The sequence below is a fragment of the Moschus berezovskii genome, chromosome 9 (assembly GCF_049115385.1).
Source record: "Moschus berezovskii isolate FMDL1 chromosome 9, NW_MosBer_1.0, whole genome shotgun sequence".
Taxonomy (NCBI): domain Eukaryota; kingdom Metazoa; phylum Chordata; class Mammalia; order Artiodactyla; family Moschidae; genus Moschus; species Moschus berezovskii.
In genome coordinates, this window is record NC_142468.1 from 105080253 (window position 1) to 105104988 (window position 24736).

The following is a 24736-nucleotide window of genomic DNA, read 5'->3' on the forward strand; positions in this document are numbered from 1 at the left end:
TTACTCAACTCAGAAAGATTCCAGATGTTCTTCATATACAAAGAGAATTTTTTTAAAAAGCCACAGTTAGCACTGACTGACATGGGATCGCAAAGAGTCAAACACGACTTATCAAATGAACTTCAACAAAAACACCAACATTTTTTGATTTCTATTTGATGAGTAAAGATAGTCTTAAATCTCAGATCTTTTGGAGCTGTTTTCTCAAATCCTTTTATTATCATTGTTCACAGTGAAGAGTTTGTGTGTTGTGTGCAAATGGTATGTCGTGGTTTAGAAGTAAATAGTGAAATTATTCAATCCTAATGTATAGATATTGCTTTGGTTGTAATATATCATACTAAATTTTATTTGCTGAGCTTTTAAATGTCATTCTTAGGAGGTAGAGTGATCAAAATTAATTATAATTATGTGATCACTATGTCATAAGCTGTGTTGTATTTCACATATGTTAACAAGCTTTAGTGTTATGAGCATAGCAATGTCGTTATTATAATTATCCTAATTTTGTATTAAAGGAAACTTGGCACAGATGTTTTAAATGACTTACACCAGCATCTGGGCATGTAGCAAAACACCATATTCCAGCCAAACATAAAGGAATGTATATTTATGGTCAAGTTATTAAATATTGATTGAATTAATATGTTCCATTTATATGAGCATAACAGACATGATTCAACAAGTATTTGGAATCCCTCTATGTAATTAACTGCACTTTTTTTCTTATACAAAAGGAATCAGAATCTGGTATCTCAGGAGTTAACCATCTAGAGATTAATTATCAATCAAAAATTAGCAATGAGACATGGAAGAAAATATTTAATTTAGCACATGATTTGTGAAAAATGTAAGTTTTTTTAAATTGGCAACCAGTTCCAAGTGTCACGTTTAAGACACAGCTTCAAGCTTGCTTGTTTTTATCTTCAAACCATTTTAAAAAGTAAAAAAAAAAAAAAACTTACTCATGGTCAGTAAATAAAAAGGACAAGGCTTAAAGACTGAAGATTTATAAGAAGAAAAGAATTGATAGCAGTGAGTAGAAAGAGTGGTGTATTTGGAAAAGTGACTGAATTAAGTTTTGAAGATGCTTAGGAAATGTTTGTTTTCTTTTCTCCAGTGACCTGTAAATCTCTCCTTGTTTTCAGCTCTGCTCGGTCTCTTGTCAAAATATCTTATCACCGTTATCCAACCTTAATTATCTTAATTATCTTGTTATCTTACCTCCGATATTTTTAAGAAATAGTCAGTGTCTACAAACTAGGGGAAATAATAGTGAAAAATGATGTAGTTCCTGTAGGTCAACCTCCAGAAGTGTACAGAGTGGATGCTAAGTGGTGTACTGTGGACCTGGAGGGGCATGCAGAGGACAGTCTCCACACCATGCCTTCTATAACGATTGTGTTACATGACTATCATGAGAGTGACCAGAAATATTGCTGTTGAGACTTTTGTGACAGAAATTTCAATAACTGCATGCATTTTGGGGAAGTGACATGACTTGATAACTGTTAGAAAGAATGAATATGCCAGTTATAATTTGGAAACCAATATCCTTGAATTTTATTTCCCACAATAAAGTAAAAACAGAAAAACTTGCAAATGGAATTAATTTAGTTAAATATAATTGATTATTAAAGATTTATTTTGGCCTTTTATTTCAGAGGGAAAGCTGGAATTTACTGTGTTGATGACTTTCCCAGCATTTCTGTCTCTTATTCCTCTCTTTCATTTTTTATCTATTTATGTTTTAAATTTATTTATTTTAATTGGAGGCTAATTACTTTACATTATTGTATTGGTTTTGCCATACATTGACATCTCAAAATATTTATTTGGTTCTGCACTTAGTATACCTGCTTCTATATTATGAAGGTAAAAAGACTATACAAATTAAATAAGTTATCATATAGTTTAGACAAAAATCCTATCAATGAAGAAAATTGTCTTCCTCTTAAATAATTGCACATTTTATTTTAGTTAACTTTACTCAATTTATGATTCTCTTTGCAAGAATTTGAAGACAAAATCACAGTATATTAGAGTTAGGATGGAACTTTGTAATCATTCGTTCTCTTTAGTAAATGAAAAATCAAGACCCCCATAATTAATTATATTTTCCCAAGTCTTAGAGGTAGGACCACCCCGAGGAAATGTAGTGATTATTAGGTGAGATGGTGTATGTATAAGCTCATGGATGGACACAGAATGGGCACAGAGAGGGCATGTGTTGAATCTGAGTCTCTCATATAATCTTAGATAATCCTGAGACTTTTCCATATAAATCTGTATTAGGGAAGGAAGGAGTCAAGACTTGTTTTAGTAAATTGTTGAAAATAAATATTTCTACTCTTGCTCATGTGTATATAAGACATAAATTACTTAATATAACAAAAGAAGAAGCAGGTAGCAGAGGATGAGATGGTTAGATAGCATCACCAAATCAATGGACATGAATCTGAGCAAACTTCAGGAAATAGTGAAGGACAGGTGAACCCTGTGTGCTGAAGTCCATAGGGTCACAAAGAGTCAGACCCAACTTAACAGCTGAACAATGAACAGTATAAGCATAACTAACTCAAATAAATATTTTCTCCCATTTTCATTATAGACATTTAAATAAATTAAGCATAATTTCTATCGACTAATTTCACCTTTTTCTAAAACTGTACATATTTATCTTAAAATACAGATGAAACTGAAAAATATGATTAATAAAAGAAACTGGGCACAATAGACTATATGCTTTGTAAGTTCACTTACATTAAATGTCTAGAAACAGCTAACCTATGAAAAAAGAATGCATATTAGTAGCCCTTCAGCTGGGGATTGATTGGAGATGGGGGTGAGTTTTCTTTTTGCAGTGGTGAAAATTATTTAAAACAAGATTGTGGTGATCCTTGCACAGCTATGTGAATAGAATAATAATCATTCAAATGTGTATTAAATGGTTACCTGAAATTGATTAAAAGAAATCGTATGAGAGCCGAAAAATTGATGCTTTTGAACTGTGGTATTGGAGAAGACTCTTGAGAGTCCCTTAGACTGCAAGGAGATCCAACCAATCCATCCTAAAGGAGATCAATCCTGGGTGTTCATGGGAAGGACTGATGCTAAAGCTGAAACTCCAATACTTTGGCCACCTTATGTGAAGAGTTGACTCATTGGAAAAAAAAACTCTGATGCTGGGAGGGATTGGGGGTGGGAGGAGAAGGGGACGACAGAAGATGAGATGGCTGGATGGCATCACCGACTCGATGGACATGAGTTTGAGTGAACTCCGGGAGATGGTGATGGACAGTGAGGCCTGGCGTGCTGTGATTCATGGGGTCGCAAAGAGTCGGACACGACTGAGTGACTGAACTGAACTGAGCTGATCCCTATTCTGCAAAAAATAATATGAGTTTCTAGCTTTTCCACTATTTTCAGTGATAGTATGAATTATCTGGATGCTCAGGAATTTATGTTTCTTAATTTTATCCATCATCCTTAATCACTTACCATATACCACCAAATTCATTTGCAATATCAGTTTGAGAGCATATACCTTTAAATTTTCATGGAAATTGTTGATTATAGTCCATTGTAAAATAAATATGTAATCCCATGTCTTGAAAACCATAGTATTTTCCTTCTAGTCAACACAGAATTAATTAAAATACCATCTTCGGTATACTAAATTTGTAATGAATTAATCCTCTATAATGTTTTCACTTACTTGCTGTAAAGGTGCATTATGAGAAACAATGTGTTCAAGACGTTATTCGAAATTAGAAATCTAATTTTTACTCTCTGTGATTCCCTTCATGTGGTTCTGGATATTGTTTTCTGCATCTTTTATAAAGACGTGAACCACTTTGGAGGCAGATTTTTTTTGGACCCCTCGGAATCCAAATTTCAGTGGGAGTAGTTAAAACTTTGGGACTGCTGTGATAGCATGACCAGGAGAGATGTTCACTCTTCATTTCTGGTCCTTGAGCCTTGGAATGATTAAAATAGTCATGAGAGTATTGGCTTTTTGTGATATAATAAGTTCAGACAGCTTTGATTTAATGGACACTTCCTCTTCCTCACATTATTCCCAAGCTACATTTTTACCTTCCTTCTAACAATTTTGTGGTATTATTTCAGATGAATAATCTCTAAATTTTTCTGACCATTACATCTTTAATAGAAATTTGATCTATACATGTTACAGGCTTACTCCTAAAAGTGCATATTATATGCACATTAATATATTTAGGAAATAGAAAATTGTAAAGATATACTGAGAATAATTCACATTAAATTACTTCAAACTTCATATTATACATTAATGTTACAACTAACTGTTTTATGGTTATTAAAATACTAATATTTTTTAAAATTTATTTACCTTGCTATGAGAGTTTCAGAGAATATTTATATGGCAAAATATGTTTTCATTGTCATTGCCCTTTTTACTATAAAATCTTACAGTAAATTCTTTCTTTATAAGAGTTTGCTTTTACACAGTTCATCATATTGATCATCCTAATATACTTAGCATAGCAGGCTTCAAAGTCTGTTTCAATAACTTGCCAGCAATGTCATGAGTAACTTTCAAATTGGTCGACATATCTGTATCTTATCTGCAAGTTCTTATTTAATTCCAGTCAAATTCACTATTCAACCAAGGGCTTAATGTAGATTTTTGTCATAGACTAGCTTTCATTATGAGTTAGTATTATTGATGACAATTTTTATGTACAAGTGTTAAAATCTTTCAACTCTTGTATAAGGCAAAACTCCTCCCAAGACATAATTTATTCTATCACTTAATTGTGAGATAGTTAGAAATAGTTTCTGTGTGCTTTTCAATAGCATTTGCTGATAAGGAATGTATTTTATTTATTGTTGTACTGCTTATCTTAGTCATTTTTATAAGAATGGCAGAAAATACAAGTAATTTCTCTGTGGAATGTGGCTTTTGTTCTTTTGGTACAAGTAAGAAACGGAAACACTTGTTACTACATTTAGTTAAAATTTAAAGCCTTCCATTGGTTATCATTGACTATTAATATTTCAAATAAAATTATAGAGGTTTATTTTATGTTTTATATATTTAGTTTTTAGTGTTTTACTAATTTTGATGACTAGCTAATTTATCAAGGTACGATATATATTGTCACATTCATTGTTAATAAAGATGGAAGTAAATCCATATTGTGAAATAATTTTTCTTAACTTAAAATATTTTGCCAGTTTACCGTCAGTTCTGTATCTCAATGTTCTTTTATTAATACTTTGTGATTTAGCTAAGAAAAAGTTCATATTGTGGATATAATTATGAATTCTGTCATTTTATAATCGTTTACATGAATTTTAAAAACAAGAATGATCTTCAATCCAAGGTTTATTCACAGAAACATTTTTAAAGCCCTAATGAAGCTGTGGAGGATAAATTGAGCTAAAATAAGATAATATAATCTTTAAGTATTCCCTCCCCTTTACTTTTAGCACAACTAAGCTATTATATGGAGAGATAGTTGTTTATTGAATAACAATTTGTTCAAAGTAAATGACCTTGAAGAGAACTGCTTTTGATCCCCCTCTGTCTTTGATTAACTCACATTTTCTCCAGAAACTTTAAATGCCATATAGCATGACCAGGCAACACACAGATTAATTGAGTACCTAAAATAATCTGTGTAGTAAATAATAACAAAATTTATCATTTAATATTAAAAGACATAAATAGATGTTCTCATCTTTTTGTACCTAATTAGATGATTACAGTTAGTTTAAAATGCATGCACCCTCCTTAAAACCATGGGTTTGAATAACATTTTAAAATAACTGCTTAATTCAGGCTTCTCTTTTGTTTCAACTATGAATTCTAACTCAATTTATTTATATAATATCCTTTATTCTTGATTAAATATGCACCCTAAGTTACTGGTCAGGGTAAAATTCTGTGATTCTCGATACATGCCTTCTCTCTTCTCAAATGTTTAATACTCTCATTCTATCTTTATTTAAACTGCCAAGGAACAACAGTTGTCTTAGCCTAAAGATGTATACAAATTAAGACAGTCACCCTCTTTTCTCCAAATGGAAAGACGAAATTCTATAGGTTACTATGTACATCTCAGTGTGGTATTATTATTTCCTCTAATTTAGTCATAATCCCACATGAATATCCCATATCCTAGAGACAAAATTCTAAAGTTAACCTCCAACAACTACTTGATAATGAACAACCAAAAAAAATTGAAATTTGTCAGCAAATACTATACATATACAATGACCATAAATATTTTAGGAAGAAACAGTCTTAGTTTCTATAATCATCATTCTACTAAACTATTGTAGTATTTATTTATGTCTATCTTCTTTTACTACCAATTGCATTCTTCTTTTGTCTTCATCCAAGATCTCCAATGATGGTGATTCTTTACTTGGTGGAGTGAATCAAATTCTAATTTGTACTAGGTTGTGTGATTTTCTTTTTTTTTTAAGAAAAAAGAAATTTTATTATTTTTTAAAATTTATTTATTTTAATTGGAGGCTAATTACTTTACATTATTGTATTGGTTGGAGAAGGCAATGGCAAGCCACTCAAGTACTCTTGCCTGGAAAATCCCATGGATGGAGGAGCCTGGTAAGCTGCAGTCCTTGGGGTCACTATGGGTCGGACACGACTGAGCGACTTCACTTTCACTTTTCACTTTCACACATTGGAGAAGGAAATGGCAACCCACTCCAGTGTTCTTGCCTGGAGAATCCCAGGGACGGGGGAGCCTGGTGGGCTTCCGTCTATGGGGTCACACAGAGTCGGCAGCATTGTATTGGTTTTGCCATACATTGACATGAATCTGCTTGATATGCACATACTGTGAGGCACCATAGAGAATCACATGGGTTTCAAACATGATTTTTCCTACCCTGCTGTCTATCAGTAGTACTAGTACACCTTGCTCAATGGGTCAACCTTCTTGCTGCTGCTGCTGCTAAGTCACTTCAGTCGTGTCCGACTCTGTGTGACCCCATAGACAGAAGCCCACCAGGCTGCCCCATCCCTGGGATTCTCCAGGCAAGGCTATTTTAATAAACTCTTTTTATTGAATCAGAGGCATAAGGAAACAGAAATTGTTGGCTTCTTTTCACTTTCAGATCAAGGGAAAATCACTTTAACCTTTTGTTGGGAAGATTTAATTATTGGGACTATGACATGTAAGGGAGAGGACAGGAAGCAAACATGTATGAATACTAATTAAAGTTTAGATAAAAATATTTTACTTATAACAGCATAGATTTTGTAGTTACATGTAGGATCTGATTCTAGGTCTAGTACTTAACAATTTTTGTGACAAGTTTGTTAAATTTTTAATGTGCAGTTTCTGGTGATAAATATAAATAATATTCTCTATTTTCATTGTGTGAGGTTAAGAGAAAATGCATGCAAAATGCCTTAGACATGGTTAGAACTCAACAAACAGTATTTTAAAATCTAAGAATTTATAGAAAAATTTAAAATTGCAACATAAATGAATGATAATATATTGGAATGATTTGCACTTAGATGTACAATTCATAATGCTTTGTTGCATATATGCTTGTGTAAGGAAAAGTAATAATTTCCCAAAATATGACTTATGTTCAGTGTAAAATCTTATACCTGTATCTCTGGATGATGATTACAATAACAACAACGATGATGCCTTTGATGATTGTAATATTTAAGTTAAAAGGCTGATCTGGAACTCACATTCTTGGACTTTATTTTTATTATTGCTTTCTTCATGTCTTTATTCCTAAATGAGTAAATGATTGGATTTAAAAGGGGAGTAAAAATTGTATAAAACACAGAGAAGATCTTATCTATGAAAACATGGCTGAATGGCCATATATAGATAAAGAGGCAAGGTCCAAAGAATAGTACCACCACGGTGATGTGGGTTGAAAGAGTGGACATGGCCTTGGAATATCCACTGGAGGAGTGATGATGGACAGTTATCAGGATGATGCTATAGGAAATGAACAGAAATGTGAAACAGAACAAAGAAAGTAGTCCACTAAATGCGATGACTAATAAGTCTAAGACATAGGTGTCAGTGCAGGCAAGCTTGATCACCTGAGGCAGGTCACAAAAAAAACTATCTACAACATTGGGGCCACAGAATAGTAAAGTCACTATAAAAACCATTTGGCTAACAGAGTGCACAAACCCAGTAATCCAGGAGAAAAGTGCAAGTCTGATGCAAATATGGTGGCTCATAATATTTTTGTAATTTTTGCATATGGCAATTAATCTATCAATTGCCATGGCTACAAGCAACATCATCTCACTTCCACCTAAAAGGTGAAGGAAAAAAATCTGGGCCATGCATCCTTCATAAGAAATGGCCTTATTTTTACTAATTAAGTCACCAATCATTTTAGGAGTAGCAAAGGAAGCCAGAGACATATCAATAAAGGACAGGTTGACCAGTAGGAAGTACATTGGAGACTGTAATGGAGGGTCCAGTTTCACTACCAAGATAATAATGAGGTTACATAATAAAATGGCTATGTAAATAATGGTAAAAAAGAAAAAAAAGAAAATCTGTAACTCATGAAACTCTGTGAGTCCCAGCAAAATAAATTCAGCCACTACAGAGTGATTTTGTTTTTCCATTTGTTTGGCTGTTGGCATATGTTACCTAAAACAAAATCAAAATAGAAAGTCTGTTAGTTAAACTTGAAAGATAAGTGCATAGTCACTTAACTTTTTTTCCCTAAAATTCACTGAAATGCTTAAAAAGGATAAAAAAGAATCAACACTAAATCCAGCTTTTTGAAAGAGATAGACACAATTTATTAATAAAAATTATGAGGAATATCTACCATAAACCAAGATGTTTGAAGAAAATTGAAACTATCAATATGTAACTCATATTTGGGCTAATTATAAGAAAAGTGATTATCTCAGCTGGTGAGAGAATATTCAAGCTCCTTGCCACGTTTTTAGATTTTGAGAAATAGGTTTATTCATCCTCCATAGACAAAAAATAAGGTCTACCATCTTGAACTCTAATAATAGTAAGGGTCATGTAAGTGAAAGAAAGGCCAAGTGGTTTTCTAATTATAAACAGGACCAAGAGAAATGAAACTGAGTAACTGGAATATAGAGCATCAACAATCTAGAAGTCATTCTGTATTTGCGGCTGAAAGTTAGATGAACAGAGATAATAAACATGATGAGTCTTTGAGACAAATGAATCTATGCTGGCAAACTGAGATAGCTTCTCGTCTTATTTTTTTCTGAGACGGAAGAAGTGTCCAAATATTTGAGTCTTCTCCCACAGGCCCTGATTTCCTTTGGGCCTATGAATTTAGCAGATTGTGAAGTACAGTGCAGTGATAGCCTAAATGGATGCTTGCTGCTGGCTTGTAGATCCCTGATAAACAAAAGGAAATCTGTTTATCAGGAAACACATCCATATTGCTCTGGATGTGTAAAGCAGACCTTTGTAGAATGACATCCACTTATACCATGTATAATGCTAGCCAGAATTTTTGAAACAAAATAACAAGGAATATATACCAGGTATCTAAGAAGAGATAGTAACACAACACATTGTTAAGAGATCTAAAAAAAAACAAAAAACGGAAGAGTTTCTAGCTGGGCAAAGGAAAATATTTTTAAATATTTTAAGAATTCGGAAAAGTAAAAAATACTATAATAAAGATCATCCTGTTTTAAGAATTAACAAGTATGTGCATTTTTATCATTTTGCATCAAATTTTTAAAGAAAATAAAAAATACTGGCAGAGGTAAAGTTCACTTATCATCTAGTTTATGTATGACATGAAAATGATTACGTGATATCCTGTCATAACAACATTTTGCAAATGATTTTATTTTTACTGACAAACTGATATTCTAAAATTGTACAATATACTCGTACATATCCATTTACATGTAAAAAATTTTTTCAAGATTACATTACCAGAAGCACAATTACTAGTCATTTTCAACTAATCAAATAATGCAAATTTCTCAATAAAGATTTATATAAATACTACTTTGCACAAATATTGGTATTTTTTTAGCTCTCATTCTCACCACCTGATTTTATTGTAGGAATGCAAAAATGGTTCAATACTAGAAACTCACTTTATATAATTAACAAAATTAAAGAGTTAGGCAAGTAACATAATTTACAAGTGACAACAAAATAAGCATCTAATAAATATTGGATTCATAAATTGTAAAATATGCCAATTATCTTTAAGTTCATATATATATTCATATACTCCCAATCTGAATTCAAGTAGGAGTTTTTGGAAAATTGACATGTTAATTCTAAAATGTATATTGAATTACAAAAGGTCAAGATGAGCCAAGGCTGTTTTGAAGAACAAAGCTAAATTTATACTGCCAAAACCTACTTATAAAGCCATATAAGACAGTTTGATTTTGGTTCAAGGATGTAAAAATAAACCAAAGAAACAAGTGAAATATCAGAAATGACAACAACAGATGACATAGTAAAGCACATTTGTGGAGAAACAAATATAACTGTTTACTGATGAGCCAGTATGTAATAAGTAGCTGATGCTGGTGGCTCTGTTTTGGGAAAGAGGACATTTCTAATGTCAGAATTCCACAGTATCAATAAATACCATTAGTTGGCTTAGTCATATTCTCCTAAAAATTTGGCTTCAAAATTAATATTGCTTAACTTTAAAGATTTGATATTTTAATCTTTTCTTCCAGTTTGTTCTCAGGTTTGCCTGATTATAAAGTAGACCAGGCAGTGGATGAGATAACTTTCCTAGGACGCATTCTAAGTCTACATGCAGCAATAACCCAGCTTCCCAAGAAATGATGAGAAAAGAAGGAATTTTGCTAAATTTTTACTTATAAGTTTTTCCACTAAATCATACTTTTCACATATGACTCTGCCATGTGACATAGCGGTGTTTGTCTTCATACACTGTTTATTCCACAAATTACAGATTTCAGAGAGTAAGGACCCAGAGCGGAAAGAATGAGACAGAAAAATGAAACAAAACTACAGTTGACCGTTGAATAACAAGGGTTTGAACTGTGCATATGCAGATTTTTTTCCAATAATAAATACTACAGTATTATATAATTGTTTAGTTCCACTGTATTGGAAGGTTGGTGCCCCTAATCTCCCCATGTGTTCAAGTTAGTAGCTCAGTCATGTCTGACTGTGATCCCATGGACCATAAATAGCTCACCAGGCTCCTCTGTCCATGGAATTCTCCAGGCAAGAGTACTGGAGTGGGTTGCCATTTCCTTCTCCAGGATGTGTTCAGAGTCAATTGTATTGTCCACACCTAGACACAAACACATAGGTAAATGAGATATATAATAGAGATAGATTTTGGGATCAGTAAGGGAAATAGTAAATGATAATGGGGCAACTACTTAGCAATCAGGAATGGCAAGATCAAACCTCTAATTTCACTTCTCTTTTGAAAATAAATCTCAGAAATGTAAAAGATTTAGATTAGAAAAATACAGCTATGAAAACAGTAAAAGCAAACATAGGTGCATGTTTTAACCCATTCAAAATAGCTCATTAAAAATATGATGCAAAAACTAAATTCTAGGAAGATATGGACTAGTATATTTGACTTTACTAAATGTAAAAAATAAAAAAGTGATCATAAAGAGATGAGAATATACTTTCAACAAATGAAACTAAGAACTGTTTCAAACTAAGAACTTTGATTAGTAAGAAAAGGTTAAAGAAACAGTGGAAAAGTGGAAAAACCATATGGATTAGCAATTCACAGAAGTAGAACTTCAAATATCTTTAAAAAACCCTTCTGAACTTTATTGATAATTAAGGAAATGCAATTTATAGCAAAATATGTAATTTTACTTATCACATTTAAAAATAAATTTAATTTTGACAGAATGTGAGATAGAGTTTAATAATTCTCTTTTTTATTTTGGCCCTATATATTTTTTGGGAGGGGGAGTTGGCACTATATCTTAGATTTAAAGGTTTTACGACAGTTTAATGGAGAACCTCCACTTGTGGGATTTATAGGCTAAGTGTTCAAAGAAACATAATTGCATGCTTTTTGTCTTTAATAACCAAAAATCAAGAAGCTCCTCAAAATTCCACTATTTGTGGGATTATTTTAAAATGGAAATGTATGTGTGCTGATCTGGAAAAACATATGACATATTAAATTTGTAAATGTTATATTTTAAATTGCTGCAATATTTTAATGAAATATTTCAAACAAATTTCGGAGAACTATCAGTTCACTAAACTGCCAAGACTGCCTACCTCTGGCATATTAACATATAAAGTTTAATAAAGATTCTAAATTTTATAAGTTCAAATTCTGTACAATTTAATAAAATTGAATTAGAGTCTAGTCCTGGATAAGTGCTCTCAAAAATGTAGTTGGCATTTGTCTACCAAAAGCTTTGAATCAGAGAGTCATTTATTTTACACACAGCTATAGTCGGACACGACTGAAGCGACTTAGCAGCAGCAGCAGCATAATGGAATATTTAAAATTATCCATAAGTAACCTGAAACTTGTGATATTAACTTGCTGTGCCAGTTTATCATCTACTGCCTAAAGCATTTAGAGTTGCAGTGGCAACTCTAAGTTGGTAATTATGGATTTGGCAATCAATCATACCTAGCCAGAATTGGAAACATATTCTAAGTTGTATATCAACTTTGACAAGGAAACTTCAAGTCAGGACGATATCTCTGTCCCCTTACCCTTCAGCCTTTCCAAAATTTCCTCTGTGAATAATGAGAAAAATTTTTGAAGTGAAGGACAATGAAATCTGATATTAAAATGTATTACAGAGCAGAGTAATACAATGATATTTTAGTTTCATAACATTAGATGGAGTAATGAAGTGACTGTAAGAAACCTGAGAATTTAAAAATAGTCGTAGATTAAGAATATGTTCTTAAGGATAAATTTACAGTTATTTGAGAATAAATATGGCTGGTTAGCTACATATCTTAAAGAAAAATAAATTCAAATATTTAAAATATTTCGACAATAATTTCAAAAATAAAATACTGACATAAATATATGTGAATATATATACTCTTTTGTATTAATATTGGGTAAGATCAAGATAAACCTATAAGTAAATATATTCTTTTGTTATTTTATAATATTGAGTTAGGATCATGTAAAAGGCAAAAATAAAGGTGAATAGATTTTATTCAGTGAGGATGAGTAAACTCTCTATTATATCAAAAACATAAAAAAGATTGTAAGAGGCAAGAACTAAACTGGAGAGAAACAGTCAATTTACATGCCCTTAATAGCAATTTTTTATGAGTCAACAGGACAATATCAAGAGCCATGTAAAAAAATTAGGACAAAGTGAAGTATAAAATGTTTAGGAAAATATATGTGATGTTTGAACCTGTGGAAAAAAGAAATTAATTTCCATAAAAATATAGCTTGAGATCATACACAGCAAAGTTTTGGTGATTTAGTTGGATGGTAGAATTAGATTTCTGGTTATATTTTCCCATATATCTTGATACATCACAAATATTTTGTAATAAAGATATTTAATTTTTAAAATTAAAGATGTTTGAATAAATATTTTATTTAATGTATTCAAACATAAAAATGTCTTTAGTTTTTTTCTCCATACCTTGTACCTGCTTTGAGAGTTGTGGCTGAAAATCACTGAGATTCTTCTAGAATTTTTTTTTCACTTGCTCCCACTTTCTTTAATCTTCTTTCTGTATGTGCAAATTCTAATAAAGGAGAATTTTACTTGAAAATGTACAAGACAGCATGAAAAATGTGTCAATTATTGACCTTGGGAAAATCTGGCATCTTATAACTGAATTCCCTCAGCAATTTAAAGGACATGTATTTGGCAAGCTAGAGTATTCAAATTCTCTCATTAGTGTGTAGTTTTTCCCAATAACAAGGGACAAAAATAAGGCTTTGCCAACAAAACAATACATCCACATTTCAAAAAGCAGACATGGATATAAAAACTGTGTCTATATAAAGTGTAGATAAAATTGAATTTTCAAAAATACAAAGTAAGAAGGATTTATAAATATAAGAAACAAGATTAATTATAATTTACTTTATTATAGAAAATTTCTTCAAAAAAAAATACTTTCCTAGCCATAAACATCTCTTTCTTTAATCCTATTATCTGAATAAAAGTCAAGAGAACAAATTTAATTGGAAATATTGGAAATAACTTATTCCTAAGAGTCACATTCCTCTGATACCTTTCTATTTTCCTCTGTAATTAGTTCCTCTTGGATTTGCAAGCTCCCCCATAACTGCATTGTTCCAGAAGAGTTCAAACTGGTTAAAATTTGGTTAAAATTAAAGAGATTTACTGTTTTTTTATTTCTTCCATGTCAAACAGCAGCTAATTTATTTCTCACATTTGACTGCCAATGTTTATGTCAATAAATGGCCTATGCAACCAATTATTTTGTTGAATTATATTGTGATTTCAGTGAAAAACCTGGTTAATAATATCCAAAAGTACTTCTTTTCTGCCTCTATATTGACAGTTTCACATATTGATTACTTCACGTATTCATAGTTTAGATACTCTTAAGAAAATAACATACCTGTTAAAGGGTTAATGTGTTATTCCCAAATCTGCTATAAGCATTCTTGTACATTTCTTTTGGACATGATCATTTCTTTCTCTTTAGGTGTATACCTTGCAGTGAAATTACTGGCTCCTAGGTAGGCATGTCTTTTAGAAACTGCCAGTTTCCGATGTTGTTTCACCAATTTATCCTCCCACCAGAAGTGTACAAGAATTCTAGAGGTTCCATATCCTTCACAGACTTTGATATTCTCAACCTTTTTTAATTTAAAGCTATGTTCTTATGTACATAGCAATACTAATTGTGGTTATATGTACATTTCCCTGATTACTAGTAATAAGGAATACCTTTTCATATGATTATTATCTATTTGAATATTCCCTTTTGTGAAATACCTATTTAACTCTTTTTGCCCAAATCTTGTGAATGGACAACTTAAATGAAACAAGCAAATCTTGAAACCACAAATTATACTACTGGCAAGAGAAGAAAGAAAATGTACATGCTGTGTATCAAAGAGATTAAAACCATAATTTAAAATAATCCCTTTAAAAAAGAAACACAAGGAACATTTGTTTCACTAATGAAAAAATTTCCAAATGTTTTAAGTGAAATAACTTGGAGTAGACAGAGATGATGGTAGAACAGGAGGATGCTTATTGCACCTCTCCCCAGAAACACATCAAAAACATCTACATGTGGAGCAATTCTCACTGAAAACAACTTTGAAACTGGCAGAAAGACTCTTGTTTGTAAGAAAGATACACACAGAATTGGGTAGGAAGGGAAGAACTGAGATCAGTTCAGGACTCACAACCCATCAGAGGGCACATAGAAGAAAAGGGGTTTGGAGATCCTCCCTGGGGAGTGAGCAGTTCAAATCACATATTTGACACCCCAGCCCTGGAGTGTAACACTAGGAAGATGAGTCCCATTAGCTGATTTGAAAACCAGTGGAACTTATAGAGGACTGTGAGAAACCCAGACCCACTGGTGAAGGGCATGTACATCTTTCTTATTCCCAGGAACAAGGAAGAGGAAGCAGGTTGAAACTGCCTTGGGCTCTGGCTGGTTTCCAGAAAGTACCCCAACATGTACCTTTGCCCATGCCAGTCACCCAGTCTGGCCCCTCTACCTCCAGCACAACCCCCCAGTAGAGTGAACACTGCTTTTGTCAAGCAGAGTGTTCAGTGTTGATGAATTTATGCCTAAAAAATTCCTGAGACTAAAAAAGGAGACAGATATTCAGGCAGAAGATAAATATTCAGATATTCATCACAGAGAATCCTAATCAAGAAGAACCTGAAGAGACCCACACCAAGTCATATCATAACTAAAATGACAAAAATTAAAGATAGAGAATTCTAAAGGGGGCAAGAGAAAAACCAAAGAGTCATATACCAAAGAATCCCTATCAGACTATCGGCTGAATTTTCTGCAGAAACTTTGCAGTCTGGAAGGGAATGACATGATATAAATTGCTGAAGGAGAAAAAAATAAACCTAGAATACTCTACCCAGCAGGATTATCACTGAGAATTGAAGGAGAGACAGACAAAAATTGAAAGAGTTCATCAACCTCATTTTGTTCTTTGATCTGTGGGTTCATTGTTGTTATTCAGTCATCAAATCACGTCTGATTCTTCGCAACCCCATAGACTGCAGCGCACCAGGCTTCCCTATCCCTCACCATGTCCACCGAATCAGTGGTGCCATCCAACCATCTCATCCTCTGTCACCCTATTCTCCTTCTGCCTTCAGTCTTTCCCAGCATAAGGGTCTTTTCCAATGAGTCAACTGTTCGCATCAGGTGGCCAAAGTTTCTTCTTCTTCAGCATCAAACCTTCCAAAGTGTATTCAGTGTTGATTTCCTTAAAGATCAACTGGTTTGATCTCCTTGCTTTCCAAGGGCCTCTAAAGAGTCTTCTCCAGCACCACAGTTTGAAAGCATCAATTCTTTGGCACTCTGCCTTCTTTATGGTCCAACTCTCACATCTGGACATGACTACTGGAAAGACCATAGCCTTGACTATATGGACCTTTGTCAGCAAAGTGATGTCTTTGTTTTGTAACACACTGTCTAGTTTTGTCATAGCTTTCCTGCCAAGAAGCAATCGTCTTCTAATATCATGGCTGTGGCCACCAACCACAGTGATCTCAGAGCCCAAAAAGAGGAAATCTGTCACTGCTTTTTCCCCTTCTCTTTGCCATGAAGTGATGAGACTGGATGCCATGATCTTAGATTTTTAATATTGAGTTTTAAGCTGGATTTTTCACACTCCTCCTTCACTCACATCAAGAATCTCTTTAGTTCCTCTTCACTTTCTGCCATTAGAGTGGTATCATCCACCTATCTGATGTTGTTGATATTTCTCCTGGCAGTCTTGTTTCCATCTTTTAACACATCCAGCCCAGCATACTTTTCATTAAATTTAGATTTTTTTAAACATTATGTCTTTAGATATTTCTTTCTTCCATCCCTGACTCCGGTACTACATGTGGTATATTATGTGATATTTTTCATAGGTTATAGAGGCTCTTGTAAGTTTTTCTCCAATTTTGTTCTGTTTCTGGTTTAGCTTAGATGATTTCTATTTTCTATCCAAGTGTTTTATTTTTCCTTTGTTTCCCAAATGGAATTTTTCAGTTTCTGTATTATATTTTCAGTTCAGTTCAGTTCAGTGGCTCAGTCGTGTCCGACTTTCTGTGACCCCATGAATCACAGCACGCCAGGCCTCCCTGTCCATCACCAACTCCCGGAGTTCACTCAAACTCATGTCCACAGAATCGGTGATGCCATCCAGCCATCTCATTCTTTGTCGTTCCCTTCTCCTCCCGCCCCCAACCTTTCCCAGCATCAGAGTCTTTTCCAGTGAGTCAACTCGTCGCATGAGGTGGCCAAAGTATTGCAGTTTCATCTTTAGCATCAGTCCTTCCAATGAACACCCAGGATTGATCTCTTTTAGAATGGACTGGTTGGATCTCCTTGCAGTCCAAGGGACTCTCAAGAGTCTTCTCCAACACCACAGTTCAAAAGCGTCAATTCTTCGGTGATCAGCTTTCTTCACAGTCCAACTCTCGCATCCATACATGACCACGGGAAAAACCATAGACTTGACTAGACGGACCTTTGTTTTCAGTTCAGTTCAGTTCAGTTCAGTCGCTCAGTCGTGTCCGACTCTCCGCGACCCCATGAATCACAGCACGCCAGGCCTCCCTGTCCATCACCAACTCCCGGAGTTCACTCAAACTTATGTCCACAGAGTTGGTGATGCCATCCAGCCATCTCATTCTCTGTCGTCCCCTTCTCCTCCCGCCCCAACCTTTCCCAGCATCAGAGTCTTTTCCAGTGAGTCAACTCGTTGCATGAAGTGGCCAAAGTATTGCAGTTTCAGCTTTAGCATCAGTCCCTCCAATGAACACCCAGGATTGATCTCCTTTAGAATGGACTGGTTGGATCTCCTTGCAGTATAAGGGACTCTCAAGAGTCTTCTCCAACACCACAGTTCAAAAGCATCGATTTTTCGGCGATCAGCTTTCTTCACAGTCCAACTCTCACATCCATACATGACCACGGGAAAAACCATTGCCTTGACTAGACAGACCTTGGTTGGCAAAGTAATGTCTCTGCTTTTTAATATACTATTTAGGTTGGTCATAACTTTCCTTCCAAGGAGTAAGCGTCTTTTAATTTCATGGCTGGAATCAGCATCTGCAGTGATTTTGGAGCCCAAAAAATAAAGTCTGACACTGTTTCCACTGTTTTTCCATCTATTTCCCATGAAGTGATGGGACCAGATGCCATGATCTTTGTTTTCTGAAGGTTGAGCTTCAAGCCAACCTTTTCACTCTCCTCTTTCACTTTCATCAAGAGGCTTTTGAGTTCCTCTTCACTTTCTGCCATAAGGGTAGTGTCATCTGCATATCTGAGGTTATTGATATTTCTCCCAGCAATCTTGATTCCAGCTTGTGCTTCTTCCAGCCCAGCGTTCCTCATGATGTACTCTGCATATAAGTTAAATAAGTAAGGTGATACCACCCCCCAATTCCATTTGGTTATTTATTTCATATCTTCATTTTTTTCTCTCATGTTCATATTTTCCTTTAAATTCTTGATTTATTTATATAATGTCTATTTCAAAATTTTTAATTTTAAAAGCTTATTCATCTAAATCATTTCTGAATATGTATCTCTTGATCATATAGATCATATCTTACTTCTTTGAATTTTTATTAGCTAATGATTGGATGTCACATATCAGTGGGAATCTCCATGAAGGGACATTTGGCATTATCTGGGGACCTGGTTGGATGTCACATGTGGGGGCTGCTACTGGAATTTAATGGATAGAAGAAGGAATGCTGCTAAATATCTTAAAATGATCAAGAAGACCTTTGAACCTACAATAAAGCTACCTTTAAAACTTAAAGTTGAAATCAAGACTTTTTAAAGCATACAAAAGATTAAAGAATTCTTAGCAACCTGATGCTTATATAAATATGTTAAATGAAGTTGTAATGAAAATTTTTACATTTATTTATGTACAAATAAAATTTGAATATGACAATAGTTCATAGAAGAGAAAGTGCATAAAGAAGTTTCTTACATTTATTTAATGAAATGTTATAATTATCTGGAGGTATGAGAAATAGAACTTTTCTTGCCATATCAGTAAACAAAGATGTTACAGACATTAGCAATTGCAGCCACCACCATGGTGAGCTGGTAAGCTCTGAGGGAACTCGGAAGGAGAAGAATACCTGCCATATTGAAGCCATCAGATTATAGCCACTCCCTACATTGAGCCACAAGGAAACTCAGGATGTGACCGACACAAGATACTGGTCCTACACAGCTCAGGTGCAAATAAATGGGATGATTTCAGTGAGCCCAAACTCTTGCATCTTCCCATACATGGAAAAGAACTAAATTCCTTAACTTGAGTTATCCAGTTTTCTTTAAGTAACAACAATATTTTGTTGTTCAGACTATGTGCCTTTTGTTGAAAAAATTTTATATAACCTGGTTCTTCCCTTCAACTCCTTGGAGCAGTTCTCTCAGGGTCATTTTAGATGCTGTCTTCTAGGTTTGAAGTTCTAAAAATCCTCACTGGAAAAAAAAAAAAGCTCTCACCTTTTAGGTTGTGAGTATTTAAGTTGACAGAAATCAGAAAGTGACAATTTAAAGTTCAGTTCAGTTCAGTCACTCAGTCATGCCTGACTCTTTACAACCCCATGGACTGAAGCACACCAGGCTTCCCTGTTCATCACCAACTCCCAGAGCTTGCTCAAACTCTTGTCCATTGAGTTGGTGATGACATCCAACCAACATCCAACCATCTCACCCTCTGTCGTCCCCTTCTCCTCCTGCCTTCAGTCTTTCCCAGTCAGGGTCTTTTCCAATGAGTCAGTTCTTCACATCCGGTGGCCAAAGTATTGAAATTTTAGCTTCAGCATCAGTCTTTCCAATGAATATTCAGGACAGATTTCCTTTAGGATTCACTGGCTTGATCTCCTGGAAGTGCAAGGGACTCTCAAGAGTCTTCTCCAACACCACAGTTCAAAAGCATCCAATTTTCAGCACTCAGCCTTCTCTATGGTCAACTGTCACATCCATACATGACTACTGGAAAAACTATAGCTTTGACTAGACAGACTTTGGTTGGCCAAGTAATGTCTCTGCTTTTTAATATGTGGTCTAGGTAGGTCTTCTTCCAAGGAGCAAATGTTTTTCAATTTCAAGGCTGCAGTCACCATCTGCAGTGATTTTTGGAGCCCACGAAAATAAAGTCTCTCACTGTTTCCATTGTTTCCCTATTTGCCCTGAAATGATGGGACTGGATGCCACGATCTTAGTTTTTTGAATGTTGAGTTTTAAGCCAGCTTTTTCACTCTCCTCTTTCACCCTCATAAAGAGGCTCTTTAGTTAATTTCTGCCATAAGGGTGGTGTCATCTGTGTATCAGAGGTTATTGATATTTCTCTCAGCAATCTTGATTCCAGCTTGTGCTTCACCCAGCCTGGCATTTCATGTGATGTACTCTGCATATAAAGTTAAATATACAGCTTTGATGTACTCCTTTACAAATTTGGAGGGCTTCCTTGGTCGGTCAGACATTAAAGACTCTGCCTGCAATGCAAGAGGCCCAAATTAGTTTCCTGGGTTGGGAAGATTCCCTAGAAAAGGAAATGGCAACCCACTCCAGTATTCTTGCCTGGAAAACCCCATGGACAGAGGAGCTTGGCAGGCTATAGTCCATGCGATCACAAAGAGTCAGACACAGCTGAAAGACTAAGGCTTTTTCCAATTTGGAACCAGTCTGTTGTTCCATGTTTGGTTCTAACTGTTGCTTCTTGAATGACATACTGATTTCTCAGGAGGCAGGTGAGGTCATCTAGTGTTTCCATCTCTTGAAGAATTTTCCACAGTTTCTTGTGATCGACACGGTTCAATAAAGCAGAAATAAATGTTTTTCTGGAACTCTCTTGCTTTTTTAATGATCCAACGGATGTTGGCAATTTGATCTCTGGTTCCTCTGCCTTTTCTAAATCCAACTTGAACGTCTGAAAGTTCTCGGTCCATGTACTGTTGAAGCCTGACTTGGAGAATTTTGATCATTACTTTGCTAGCATGTGAGATGAGTGCAACTGTGTGGTAGTTTGAACATTCTTTGGCATTGCTTTTCTTTGGGGTTGGAATGAAAACTGACGTTTTCCAGTCCTGTGGCCAGGACTGGAAAAGTTATGTAATTTAAAGTTACATATTACATACTCTAAAGAAACCACAGAAATGAAACAGAGGAAGAGAGTATGACAGAAAGAGGAAGGAAAGAAAGAAGGAAGAAAGGAAAAAAGAAGAAAAGAAAAATGAAACAGAGGTTATCTAAAATAATCGTGTCTGTCTAGTAGTTACTAACTTGGAAAACCCAGTCTAAGCCATTTGATTCTTTCCTGGTCAAACCAAACAGGCGTTTGGGGCTCGTTTTTAGCGATGGGCTTTCCAGAATGAAGGCCATGTTGCTCTTTGCATTATTAATCAGCCAGAATCAGTCCCAATAAGCAATAAAAATGTTGAAAAAGGGAAATCTGTATGACAAATGTGCCAAGTATCCCATGTTAGTATTGCAATAGGAATTCTGTTCATAGTCACAGTGATATCTTCAGACATTGATAGTCTCTTAAACCAGTGTTCTTCCTATGTGGTCAAGTACATGGGCTTCAGATAATTGGAAAATAAAACCACTCTTATTTTGAGAACTTGGTCATGGATACTTTCTTGGGAACTTTGAGGAAGATTTAAAAGGTCATGTAGAAATCTCTTGAGAAAAAAAACAAAACAAAACCTAGATCCAGGAAACTGGAATGCATCTGCAAGTTCTTTCAGATGACTTAGAATTCTTAGAAACAGCTACTTGGAGTCATGAAATACATTGACATGGGAACATCAAACAAAAAATAGATGTGCATATTTCTCTCATACACAGCTGCTGAAGCCACTTCTCTGAACTGAACTCGGTGCCCATGGGGAAAATAATCTGAAGATGAGTTTAGGCAAATTTCTCTGATGGCAAACCTGCACAAAATCAGAAAATGGATTGTATTGGATTCACTCCTGAAACCCCAGTGGTATAAAAACAGATATTCAATAGAATTGACACCTATTCAGCTCTTAAATCTGCTTAGCCTCTTATAAAAGCAACCACCATGAATACAAGTAAAGATTTATAACATTGCAGAGTCTATCAGGGTACTTCATATGAATGCAATTCCTCTGGTCAAGAAAGGCATTTTTTTATTAATATACAAAAATTATCCAAGAAACATTGAATTACGTGGTATTCACAGTTCTCATCATTCTTAGAGTATTGGTCTTACTGAAAACTGAAACAGGCAATTCAAAGCATATCTTACTTTGAATAGGAGTGGATACAGACACAGAAGTCTGCTAATATTAATGGGAAAATGTACTTTTCAGTTGAATATGAGAGTAAAAGGAAATAGTCCACAGGAAAATTTTCTTAAAACTGGGGGGTGGAAATGAGGAAATAGAGGGAAATATAATTACCTAACATTATCTTTTCAAGTCTTGTATTTTAATAGGCCCAGTTCTATTTAAAATACATTATACATTAAAAAAAAAACTAAAGTTAGTTTACAGTAAACTTTAGATATATTTTGCATTTGATGCCTTTTAGTACTCTTCAAGTAAATTTTCATAATTTGAATACACCAGACTTGAAAGTGGTTTTATATTGCCCTCTTATCTGTTGTCCATAAGTAAAGCATATCAATTTCTATAATTATGTGATACTAGAAAAGAATGTTTACTACTATTGTAATTAAGGGAAAACAGTATAGCATCTTTAATAATTCCCATTGGTATTTGATCATGAGTTGGGTATTGTTAGGTCTCAAAATATATCCTTTTTTTATTATCACCCTCTCAATATTTATGATCCCTTTTTCCCTAGGAAAATGAATATTCACATGTGTCACTATTTTAGGAATAATGCAATTATTTTGAAATGAGACACTGTTCAGGTTTCAGTGTGCCCGGAGTCAAGCGATGTTCTGAAGCACTCTGTACAGTTGGTAAGTCATGGAGTCAGTTTTAATGTAGATTAAGACAATACAGAAACATTCCTGGATACTGGCTTATAATCACATTGTCCATAGGTAGAATCAGATGTGAAAAGTCATTTAGAAGCTGAACAATGTGATACAATTATTGAATTCTAGGAGGCATTATTACTCTAGTTGTCATACAAATATAGCATAGTCTCATATGTGTGTGACAACATGAAGAACATTATATGATTGAGTATACTTTGATACAACTCAAGTGATTTTATTTTCAATCTGCTAAACAGCGTCCATGTCAAACTTTATCATGTCAATGTTATTACCAACAAAAATTTTATGGCGAACTATGCCAAACAGTGCTTATTGAAAACAGTAACTGGGTGAATGGAAACTTCCCTCTTGTTTTCCAAGAAATGTGTTATTCTCTTGTGCTTATCCACCTACCACATCTAACACATCAGTTTATCCTATTCTGTTTTTAAAGAAAAATAAGTCAGCTAAATTGGCAAATCTGACCTAAGAATATTCACTTTTACTTAACATTTTTATTAAGATTACAAATATTAAAAATATAAACTTTAAATAGAATAAATCTTTTATCTGTTCTCTAATACTTGAACATTTTATTCTTTCTAGATAAAGCACTAGGTGCATGCTAAGTTGCTTCAGTCATGTCCAATTCTTTGTGACTCCATGGACTGTAGCCTTCCAGGTTGCTCTGTCCTTGGGATTCTCCAGGCAAAAATACTGGAGTGGGTAGCCATTGCCTTCACTAGGGGATCTTCCTGACTCAGGGATCGAAACTGGGACCTTATGTTTTCTGCATTGGCAAGCGGATTCTTTACCACTAGCATCACCTGGGAAACCCTAAAGCACTAGGTAATCAACCACAGTTTGTCCTTTTCTTATCGGATTTTAATGACTATAATCTTCTATGAGTAAATTTCAAATTCTAAAACTTAGTTCAGTCGTACTTCCTGCACATGAGTCTATGTGCTGTACTTAGTCACTCAGTCACGTCCGACTCTTTGTGACCCCGTGAACTGTAGCCTGCTAGGCTCCTCTGTCCACAGGGGTTTTCCAGGCAAGAACACTAGAGTGGGTTGCCATGCTCTCCTCCTGGGGATCTTCCCAACCCAGGGAATGAACCCAACTCTCTCGCATTACAGGAAGATTTTTTACTGTTTGAGCATTAGAATTAAAATGTTAATTTCAGGATTTCATATATCCATCTTTATCCTCAACCATTTTAGAATAATCTGAAAGTTTTTCATCTAACAAAGGGAAGTTAAGGACTTTGCTTTTGCAGAAAGGGAAGATGACAGGCAGACAATCAAAATGATCCTTTTGAAAACAAAAGAGATTCTTTTCTCTGTCTTCTGCCTTCTCCATACCCTTAGGAGTATGTGTGGGTGAGTGTATGAGTGTGTGTGTATGTGTGTATGTGTGCTTTCTGTATGTATATGTGTAAGGTTTTGGATTAAAAACCTATATATAAAAATGTTCTTTAAAGGAAAATCATAGATTAGTGTAACACTACAAAAACAGAAAGAAATAAAAGTAGAAAAATCCTTTGGTT

The 24736-nt window shown here is 34.5% G+C and overlaps 1 protein-coding gene across 1 annotated transcript; it reads right to left on the bottom strand.

Annotated features, from left to right (window-relative positions):
* Positions 1-7663: 7663 nt before the first annotated feature.
* Positions 7664-8638, bottom strand: LOC129562868 (olfactory receptor 4K13-like). Its single transcript, XM_088840415.1, has one exon. It carries the CDS (start codon positions 8636-8638, stop codon positions 7706-7708), a length of 933 nt encoding a protein of 310 aa, XP_088696541.1. The 3' UTR covers positions 7664-7705.
* Positions 8639-24736: the final 16098 nt, after the last annotated feature.